Source organism: Elgaria multicarinata, chromosome 3 (assembly GCF_023053635.1).
Source record: "Elgaria multicarinata webbii isolate HBS135686 ecotype San Diego chromosome 3, rElgMul1.1.pri, whole genome shotgun sequence".
Lineage (NCBI taxonomy): Eukaryota > Metazoa > Chordata > Lepidosauria > Squamata > Anguidae > Elgaria > Elgaria multicarinata.
This window is the reverse complement of record NC_086173.1, coordinates 63,600,489-63,611,325: the sequence shown is the minus strand read 5'-3', so window position 1 is coordinate 63,611,325 and position 10,837 is coordinate 63,600,489. Positions and strand designations below refer to the sequence as shown.

Below are 10,837 nucleotides of genomic sequence, written 5' to 3'. Positions count from 1 at the left end.
TCCCCCCTCTAAACATACATAGGATTGCGCCTTAAGACATACAGCACAACGCTCTCCCAACCAAGCCTTACAGAGGAACCTTCAAAGCACTGCACTGGGAAAGCCTCATTTAGGCCCCGTTCAGACAACACGCTAAACCATGCTGCTTAACCACAAAATGGTTAATAGAATGCATTCTGTTTACCATTTTGTAGTTAAGCTGCACGGTTTAGCGTGTTGTCTGAACGGGGCCTTAGTGTTGTCCATTCTAACCTATCCCTTTCCACTGCAGATTAATACCCCTTCCTTCTCCTGTCCTGCTTGAGGTCAACGACATGGAATCAAAAGAGCTACCCAATTTGACTGCTCCATTCTAAGAGTCACTCCCGCTATTGAGTCACCCGCTCTGGTTCCTGCAGAATATCACTTCCTACCACCGTTTTTGGACAGCTGGTTGCCAACAAAGAGAATACATGTCAGAACCCAAAAAAACTTGATTTTTATTCCCAGCTCTGAACAAAATAGGGTCTTAGTGCAATAGGGGGCAACATGCAGCCGGTATGTAAGCCCCTGAGGCACTTTTGTGCTACAACATTGAGAACCTCTGCTTTCAAAGTTCAAATAATAGTTTCTAGCCCTCATGGTTCCAAAGAAAAAATTGATAACATAAATTAAATGTGCTCCTGTCCAACTGTGTCTTCCGCATGCATATGAGGGTGTCTCTCTCTAGCCACATATAGTTTTTTTGTTTCGTTTTGTTTCTGGGGCCCAACTAATCAGGGCAGATTGCACCACTTGAATGGCCTGTCTACATTGCAAATTTAAACCAGTTTCAAACCTGATCTGGCATGGCTCCCAAATAAGGAACTAGGAAATGAAGTTCTAATATATGTTCTAAAATCCTATGATAAAGAATTCTCAGCACTTTTCCAGTTTCTATAGTTCTTTTCAGGAAACCATGACAATTAATTTATGGAACAGATGTCTCCTATGCAAACAAGTCATTCAAATTATGTACAGTTTTCTCAAAAATCACCCCAAATGCTCAGATTTTGTGTGCCCTACCCTAGGTAGGTCGTCCCCCTTCATTTGATCTTGCACATGTGCAAAGAACTAACTGTTACTGTGGTCACTGCATCACCACTACCTCCTCTTGTTACATTCTACCTTCATTGGCTTGGCCTGCTTTAACATTAAGGAGGCCCGTTCCTAGGTTAACAAAGAACAAGACTCTTGATCAGTTCCTCTCCTACCCGTTTTTCTGTCTCCAATACATTTATACTGCAGATATAATTTATAGCTCTTATCTAACAGCACTAGCTGAGCCACCAATATTGAATATATCCATACTTTTATATATCTTGTGCCACCACAAAGAGCCCCTTTCTAAGTTCTTTCATGTTAGATTTGTTGGTGATTGTGCAATATTTACTCTGCACTTTTACCCTAGTTAATTACTATACTGAAAGTTGAACCACAATACCGCTGGTCTACTCCCACTGTGGGTTTGTCAGGATGCCTTCTACCTCTTCCCGGGTCCCTCCTTTCCAGCGTTTGATTAGCAACACCCCCAGGTGATACATCCCCCTAGAGCACAAAACAGAACTTAGGACTTCAACCTCTCTTACACACACTTTCATCCCTTGAACACACATTCACTTTAGCTGTTCCATTGCCCCTTCTAGATGGCTAACAGGTTGGGGAATACTAAACCAATCGGGTTTTTTTTTCAGTTTAAATATTTATATTTTTAAAAAATGGGAAAGAAAAATAATAATAATAATAATAATAAAAAGCAGTTGACTCTGGGCAACGACCATGAAAATCGGAAGAAAAGCCTACCCAAACAGAAAAGAGAGTAAGAAGATATTTGATTAAAACCTCTTGACACCTCCAACAGGCTCTTATCTTTGTCTTGCCAATCACAGCCACAAGGGAGGGAGCAGTTGGGGCCATCAAGTGCTACTGTGGGAGTTGGGGGGCGGGGCGGGGATGGGATGCTGAAGCACAAATTATCTCAATTAAACTGAGGCTGGGAAGAGGAGCAAAACCACATCTCCCTCCACTCTTCCCCAAAAACAAACAATGCACTATGGCGAGTGAAAAGCTTGGGGTAGGCAACACAGACAGGATGGGAGAAGAAAGAGGTTTTACAGTCCCCGTCCCCCCAGCCCGATTTTTAATACCTCCGGACCATCGGGGGATAGAGAAGCCACAAAGCTGGGATCATCATTTCTGCCTCCCTCCTCTCACAAGATCTGGTCACAGCCCTTGCCATTCCCGCACAGCTGTTGTCTTGTTTTTTTCACGGAGGCAGAGGAAGGCCGAAATATCTGAGACAGTAGCGGATGGCAGAGTCCCCATTCTCTCTCCCCCCCCCCCCCCATTTTCACAAGGTGTGCCCATTCTGCTCAGCCCATGAAGGAGTCACCCTCATCCTCTTCGAAGTGGCACTGCTGCAGCACCTTGATGTGATACTCGTAGATCTTGAGGGCAGGTCCCAGGCGGATAGATAGGCCGGTCAGCACATCCGTACGCTGCATCAGCAGCAGGGATTTCCCATCGATCTCCTACGGGGGAGCAACATAGAGGCAACACATCAGGAGGGGGTTTGGAGTACATGGCAGCCTTCCCCAACCTCGATATTTTAGACTACAGCTTTCATCAGCCCCAACCAGCATGGTCAATGGTCAGGAATGCTGGGAGATATCATCCAGAACAGCTGGAAGGCATCAGGTTAGGGAAGGCTGGCATATGGGTTTCTCGTTAGGAAGAGGTTTTCCCTTTTCGAGAAAGCAGTAGCAGAAATTCAAGTCTGGTAGACTCCAGCAGTGGCATTAAGAAAAAAATGTCCTCCCATGAGCTGGAGACATGGGTACAACTACCCCTTGATGTTACTCACATTTTTAACCTGCTCAAAAACTCAGTTGATAATGTTTTAAGTGTCTATGACATAAGTAAAAACTGAAAAGAACTAAGGTAACTCCATTGGCATAATGCCCAGCAACTAAATGTTTGACCTAGAGATGTAAAATTTCTGGAAAAAAAACAGTTTCCCCCCTAGTTTTTTTTTAGGGAAAAAACAGAAATTTTTGGAAAAATTGAAAAAAATGCAATATTAGCACTTTTTACAGATTGAAAGTCATTTTGTTACTTTAGGAACTTAAAATGTAATTATGTACAAGTTGGTTTGGCATAAAATTATCACATTTGGTATATCAAAAGTACAATATATTCAAGCAATTATTACAAATTGAATTGAATTTTTTAAATTTTTACTTTTTTTGGTAACAAATGGAGCTCCTAAACTATAAGGAACCTCTTTGGTTTTGCCAGTTTATGAGGAGCAGGCAAAAACAACAACTAACCCCCCACCCCCTGCCCAGAAGAAACCATCAACATTAGTAACAAAGAAAAATATTTATGTCTCTGCCAGTCCTCCATAGTGTCAAGCAGACATAAAGCACGCATTCCCATAAAAAGAACTGAGAAAAGGGGGGGACCAAGATTCAATGAATATGCATGAAATTTAATCAGACTCCTTTTCTAAGCTATAGTTATCACTATCAGTTTCAGTCTCTGCTTCAATGGCAGTGCCCCCTAGGGGCAGAAATGCATCTTGCTCAAGCATTTGAGAGTTCTAATCTCAGTTTGCAAGCAAGGACTTGCTTGTCCTCGGTGCACAGAAATTGTAATAATCTGATACTGTACATAGTTTTTAGAAATCATTTGCAGAAATATATGAACACCTTGTCTTAAACATCTTATTCATCATGCTAAAATAAAACATTTTGTAATACATTTTTCTTCATTTTTTTCAATTTTTCAGAAAAACAAAACAAAAGAGGCTTCAGAAAAAAAAGGGAAAACACTTTTTTTCTGGGGTTTTCCAAGCCTTCACATCTCTAGTTAGACCAAAATACGACCTCTGTCTCCAAAAATGCTCAGAAGTAGAGAGAATTTAGTATTTTTGAAATAGCCGTAAAAGATTTAAGACTTTCCTGTCTGAATGCAGTAAACAGGAAATACTAAGACAACACTCTCTGTTGAGCTGAAAGGTTACAATGGGACATATGGAAGGATGGCTCTAAGGTAGACGGAGCCGACTGATCCCATGGGCAGCATCCATCCAACAAGATGTTCAATTCTAGGTGCAGCTCACTGGAAAGTGAGGCTGAAACCTGAGTTTGGCCTCTGCCAAGGTTTTCCTGGCTTCAGGTCATCAACAGGTCCAATGGGGTCAAGCACAGAGCCTTGGTTAAGGAGAGAGGCCTGGAGGAGCCAAATTCCAGGCCATGAGCAAGGGCCATGAACCGCCTTGCTGGGAGGACAATGAGGGAGAACAAAAACCCTGCAGACTGCATACAAATATACATTAAAAACCTGCAACTGCTGTGCTCTGGAAGCACACTTTGCCACATTCTGGCCACATGTACCACCAGGCCCCTCTCATGCTATGAGCTCATGTCTGCAGGTGCCCAGTGCTGATTGTAATGGCCCAGGCCCAGCCAATCAAACCTCTGTTACAATCTTTTAAAAATGAATTATCCTTTTTTAAAAATGAAAAAAAAATAAGGTGCTGAAAATGCAGAATGAAATGTTCAGTGTCAAAGGCAATAACTTGCCTGAAGCACTGGTGTGTCAGTGGTGGGTAAGAGTGATGCTGGAATCAGAGCTGAGATCCCTGGTAAGCATTTCTATCATTTACAAAATAACGGCAGGAGGAAGAGGGTTTCATCATGTGCAACTGAGGTTTCGATGTACCTTTGTATGTACCCCATCTTGACATGTTTTAACTTTTAAACAAATAGCCCTGAAGTACATGGGAACTAAAGTGCACACATACTGCCAATTCTTGCTCTATAGGACATAGGGCCCAAGCTGTTCAGGGCATTGTATTGTACTGAAACTTTAGCGTGCACATAAATCCCCACAACTTCCCCCCAGTATTCCCAGGTTCTCACCTGCTCTTGGAAGGCAGTTGCTTGTTCAGCAAATCCAGCTTCTGTGAAATAATCCACAACATCACTCACAGTCCATTCCACTGGGTCAGAAGGCTTCTCCTTCACTGAGCTAGGTGGAGAAAGCGAAAGAGAATTCAGGCTCATTGACATCTCTTGGCCTTTCACTCCATGAGGAAGAGCTAGGTACTCCTCACCAGAACTCGAATATGAGAGTGTGTGCATGGATCCAATAAGGGACGGGAGACGACCTTGATTTTTTCCACTACAGGGCAATGGCCAGCCTGCAGTTATGAATTTATTATATGTATGAACTATAATCTACTCTAGAAATATAATTGAAATAAAAACATTACCCTTCAATTACATTCAGACAGCAGATTACAAGAAGAATGTCATAATTAAGGTGTAAATACAAAAGATGTAATAAACTAAACAAAACCATAAAAACAGCATAAAATAACAGGATTAAAATGTAACTAAAAAAACTGGGGGGGGGGGGGAATGGCATGTTCCTTACCTGAAGCCAGAAGAACAATGAAGTAGGTGTCAGGCAAACCTCTCTGGGGAGAACATTCCATAACTGGAATGCCACCACTGGGAAGGCCCTCTCTTTCTGGGAGTCACCTACCTCACCTAAGATAGTAGTGGCACTGATCATAATGTATGGGTAGGTACATAAGGGATGAACAATCCTTCTAATACCTGATCCTAAGCTGGGAAGGGCTTTAAAAGTAAAAAAACAGCTCTTTGAATAGGGCCCAGAAACAGACTGGGAGCCAGTAATACAATCGCATCACTCAATTCCAGTTAGTAATTTGGCAGCCAGATTTTGAACTAAGTGCAGTTTAACAGTCTTCAAAGGCAGCCCCATATATAGTGCATTAAAGTAGTCTAACCTAGCAAGTACTTGCCTAACAGCAAGTAACCTAGAGGATACCAGAGCCTGGATAACTGAAGCAAGCTAGTAGTAAATCTATCCCAGCAATGCCCCCATTGGGAGAAAGCAAAATGGCATCACTTTCAGAAGGTAATGTGCATATCAGTCCTAATGAGGATGTGCAAGTAGTTCAACCCCATTTTGGAATCTAAAAGAAGGGAGTAGACTCACTTCGGCAGCCAACACCAGAGGAAGCTGCTGCAGAGACTTGCAGGACTACCTTACCCTCTTCACCATGCTGCCACCACACAAGGTCTGTCTATGGCCCATTCACACTTGAGAGCAGCCTCCATCCCAAGGGCATGGAACATGAAAAGGCATGGGACTGCTGCTATCAAGAACCAGTTGGTGTGTGGTGGCAGCTACTTTTCCAGAAGTGCAGGGCAGGGTGAGTGATCAGCTAATTCTGCAAGCTCCTCTGGATGCCACCAACCCGTACTCACCCCCGAAGGAAGTCTGCCTGCTCTTCTTCTAGATTCCAAAAGCAGGAGGTAGTGGTGGAGGATCCTTAAGAGGATCGTTGGCAGTCATTAAGGAAGGGTCCTTGGTGCCTGCTCAAAACTTACGTGCAGCTGAATGGTCTCCCATCTGCCTGGATGCCAGGTCTCCCAGGAGATGAGGGCACAGAGGGCTCAGCACCTGCAACAGCTGGTGACACTGGGAGAGAGAAGAGGGAGAGAAAAATGGGGATAGGTCTGGTTCTCTCTCAAGGTAATGGAGCTTTAAGAAGCTCATGGGTGAAGGTATATGAGGACTTTCTGGGGCTGGGGCCCTTCTGAGGCAGGGAAGAATACCACAAGCCAAGCCAGTTTCCATGCCATATACATCTGGAGTCCAGCTCTAGCAATGCCATCTAACCATAATCCTAATTTATTCCTCCCACTCAATGCCCCCATATTACTCCTAAGCCTTGGGCTCCTAGCTAGAGAAATGGATGAGATGATCACCCCTGGACAGAACTCACCCCCACCCCATTTCTTATTCAGGGGGAAAGAAAACACACACCACCTACCCAACTAATTGAGTTATTACCATCTCAAATGGTGTCTTCCCCTCTCCCAAAACCAGGATCTTTTGCCTTGTTCTCTGCAGTGTTCCAGGAAAGCTGAGATTGGCCAGCCCATCTCCCAGCCCCTCCCTCCCTCCCTTCTGTCTGCCCACCTCATCGTACCTGCTCTGTCTGGCTGCTGATAGGTGCTGGCATCTTTTTTGCTGCCCCCCAGATGGTGACAGGCACTTTCTCCAGGCCAAGAGGCCTTTGTATGACATTGCTCATTTCCTTCATGGTGGGGACGCTCTGATCCTTTACTCAAGGACTGCTCCTCAAGGGAGCGCAGGTCTCTGGGGAGGGCACTGCTGAGTGGGACCTCTTTCCCACCATGCTTGCTGTCCTTACAGTCCCCATTCACTTGGCCTACGCCAGGTCTGCTGTAGTTGCTGGCCTCGTAATCTTGTGCCACTTCTGAACCTTCAGACATAGTGGAGACTTCATCCTCTTCTTCTTCCTCTTCCTCCTCCTCTTCTTCACCTTTGACCTCCTCACCTGCCTTCTAGAAACACCAAAAAGAGTTAGGGAAGAAAAAAATCCAGGCCCTGCTTCCACAGCCCCAATTTATCACTCCTGCCACTAACTCTTCAGCTTTAGGTTTCTCCTGTCTCCTATGTTGATGTCCTAACCCCCTCTCTCATATTGTTGACTTAGGCTGCAATCCTGTACATGGTTACCTGGGAATAAGCCCCATAGCATTAGTCACCTTTGAGGACAACTCTCTTTTTCCAGCCCAATCTGCTTCCAAGTTACAATGTAAGCTCAGGCAGAGCTGCCCCTCCTGTCTGGGGTTCCCTTAAATCTGGCCCAATTTAAATTATTTTGGGACAGGCGATGCTGTGAGTCTGTGTAGGGATCAGAGGCTTTTCTGGTCACAGTTAAGGCCTCCAACTAGAACCATAATATGCTCAAAAGCTCTCTGAAACAGGGGCAGGAACTGTCTAATCCAGGGAAAATTAAGAACTATTAGACCTCACCTGCACCATCTCTCTACCTGGCTTTGTCAGGCAAATCTGCTGAGGTTGATAGAAGTCCAAGCATTGCCATCACGCTCACAAAAAAAGTTGCCTAAATAAAAGCCCTCCCCCATTCCCTCCCCAAGATTTTTTTTTTTACTATACTGTAATTATATTGTACCCTTGTTTGTTGCTGGGATCCTCACTGGATTGGGTTACATTCCAGAGCGGGTCGCCCTCCTGACCAGCACCACATGATTTCCCCCTTTGTGCCCCCCAGCCTATCACATTTTCATTCACTCACTTACTGCTCCCACCACCTCTCGACCTTATTGGAGGTTACAGAACCCTTTAGGTCAAACACAAACTGACTCTTTGTTCTGTGTTTATATGGAGGCTGGTACGACGTGGGGGGAGAGGAGCGGGAGGAGGGGGCGCTGTTCTGGGCCCAACGTGCTCCAACGACAAACTCATGTTCTCCGGGAGCGGGGGGGGGGGGCACACGCAGGTGTGCGGAGCTCTCGCAAGGCGCTTCTCCCCCCCCCCCCCCCGGCACGTTGGAGAGCCTCCCTCCGCTCCCCCATCTTGGGCCCTCAAGTTCCCCCAGGGCTAGGAGGAGTTTGGCCATGCAGCGGCGGTCTTCTTACTTCACCTTCCCAGCATACTTCGGAGAATATTGCCCCGTTTAAACGCAGGCACCAATCCTAGCGCCCCCTCCTGTGCCAGAGCGATTTGATTGGGTGCTGCCCATAACTCTTCCTCCCAGACACACGCACACCTGCACGAGCGCCCGCTGACAACATTTGGGGGGCTGGGCGCCGTCTGCCCTCCTCAAAAGCGGCTCCGCGCTGGCGCCCGCCCCTCCCCCCCAGCGCTCGGGCACCCCCTGCGCGCGCACTCCCGTCGGTCCGTTTCCGTCCGGGGGAGCCTCACCTGTTCGGCTCAGCCGGTGCGTCCCCTTCGCCCCGCACCAGACACGGCCACCGCCGCCGCCGCCCCCACCCCCAGCCCATCCCCCCCCGAGCGCGCCTCAGCGGCCCCTCACCTTGTTCCTGTACGCCCTGGCGTTAGGGGCCCGGGCCTGCGCGCCTCTCTCCGCCCTGGGCAAGGCGACGCTGTTGCTGCTGCTGCCGCTGCCGCCGCCGCCGCCGCCACCCAAGCGGGTTCTCTCCAGCCTCTCCTCTTGGAGCAGCCCCTGTGCTCGGCCTCGAGTCACCCGGCCGCCCCCCGGCGCGGCGCCGTCGCCGCCCAAGTAGCGCACGATCTCTCGCAGGCTAACGGGGGAGGGCTCCTCCTGGGCTGGGGGAGGCGGCGGTCGCTCCCGTCCGGTCCGACGAGGAGGCGGAGGCGGCGGTGGCGGCGGAGGAGGCGGCGGCGGCGGCGCGGCTGGCTCTGCGCGAGGCGCTGCACGCTGGGAGGACCGGGGCGTCGCGGTGGCGGCGGGCGCGCTGGGCGGGGAAGTGCGGGCCGGCCGCTGCGGGGCCGCCGGGCTGGCGGCGGGCGCTCCGCCTCGCCGAGGCGGTTGGACCCGCGCAGCGTTGCGGTAGGAGATGCTTCCCTTGTAGCTGACGCGGAGCACGGCGCGCTGCTGGATGAGCTTTTCCAGCTCGGCGCGGGTGCGCTCCGGCTCCGGGCCGTGCCGCCGGCGCACCATGCGGCAGATGCGCTCCAGGTCCGGGCGCGCCTTGCGCGAGCGCAGCGAGTCGATGGTGTCCAAAATCCACTCTTGGTAGCGCGGTGCCTCCTGGCCCGGGGGCGGCGGCGGGGGCCCGGCCATGGTGTTGCCGCCTCCCCCGGGGCTTCGCTGGCCCCGTGCGCCGCGCCGCCTTGGCCTCAGCTCTTGCCCGCGCGGCGCGAACTGGACCCTCCGCCCGGCAGGCGCTCCTACTGCTGGAAGCGGCGGCGGCGGCGGCGGCGCGCGGGCTGGTCCGGGCAGCGCGAGCTCCTCCCTCCCCTTCCCCCAGCCGCACGCGCCGCCGCCTCCACCACCGCCCGAGCGGGACCCGCAGCCGCTTAAGGAGGCGCTGTTGCCTCCCGTAGCCTCCCTACACTTGGCGGCTTAAGGTGGAGCAGGAAAATTCTGTGTCCCCTTAGCGGCCGCGCCGAATAGAAAAGGGCGCTCTCTGGCCGCCTCCGTCAGAAGCCGGCAGCAGGAAGGGGGGGGAACAGCAAGTCTGATCCATTTATAGCAGCAGGAGTTTGCACCGTGGATATCAATGAGAAAGTGAAATAGAAGTTTTCCTCCCAGTGTTTTCCTGTAATCCTTGCCTTTCTTTCTCTTCCCACGCCCGTCTTCCTTTGCCCCTCCCCCCTGAGCCAATTCGGTAATCCAGTTATGCCTCTCGGAACCAGAGAAGTGCCGATCCATACTCCCCACCCCCACCCCATGCTCCCCGGCCGTTTGTTCCGCCCGCCCTTGTACGCTGGTCTCTGTTACCTACAACAGAAAAATGTGAGCACTGAAATAGCAGCGGAGTGTTGTGCTCTTTAAAAAAGAATATAGGTTACTGAAAAGAGAGAGAAAAATGTGCCCCTTCCCAGACACCAACAGCACTCCTCTTCCCGTGGCATTTGCTTTTGTGGCTACACCATTCACATTTCCATTCTGTCTGGCTACATAGATAGAAGCCAGCACTGCTGAAAGTAAGAGGGACTTGCTTCCAGGTAAACAGACCTAGCATGAGGCTGCACTACACGTTTTAGTTAACATACTGAACTGGCTTCTCTTCCCAGGAAGATATTCTGCCTTAAAACTCATACTGCCTAATGTGCCCTCCTATAGATCTGGCCCTCACTTTCTAGAAATGTTAGATGGGAGGCCCTCAGGTTGCTGAATATGTTGCACTTTGATTACTCTTCTTTTTGGCAGAGGCCCAGGTGCATGATTCGATAAGGTAACAAAATAGAAGCTGCTGCTGGCTTTGTAAGTAAGATAAACAAACAAACAAAAAAT

The 10,837-nt window shown here is 49.2% G+C and overlaps 1 protein-coding gene across 1 annotated transcript; it reads right to left on the bottom strand.

Annotated features, from left to right (window-relative positions):
- Positions 1–260: 260 nt before the first annotated feature.
- On the bottom strand, positions 261–9,767 carry SAMD1 (sterile alpha motif domain containing 1). Its single transcript, XM_063120504.1, has 5 exons — positions 8,930–9,767; positions 7,052–7,430; positions 6,447–6,537; positions 4,944–5,052; positions 261–2,549 (listed from the first exon to the last, which is right to left on the bottom strand). Exons 1-5 carry the CDS (start codon positions 9,659–9,661, stop codon positions 2,391–2,393), a joined length of 1,470 nt encoding a protein of 489 aa, XP_062976574.1. The 5' UTR covers positions 9,662–9,767; the 3' UTR covers positions 261–2,390.
- Positions 9,768–10,837: the final 1,070 nt, after the last annotated feature.

Coding starts and splice junctions, on each gene's coding strand:
- SAMD1 (XM_063120504.1), bottom strand. CDS start 9,661: ATGGCCGGGCCCCCGCCGCCGCCCCCGGGCCAGGAGGCACCGCGCTAC. Junction 7,431..8,929: donor CCAGGGCGTACAGGAACAAG/GTGAGGGGCCGC, acceptor TGGTGTTTCTAG/AAGGCAGGTGAGGAGGTCAA. Junction 2,550..4,943: donor CAACTGCCTTCCAAGAGCAG/GTGAGAACCTGG, acceptor GCTCCCCCGTAG/GAGATCGATGGGAAATCCCT.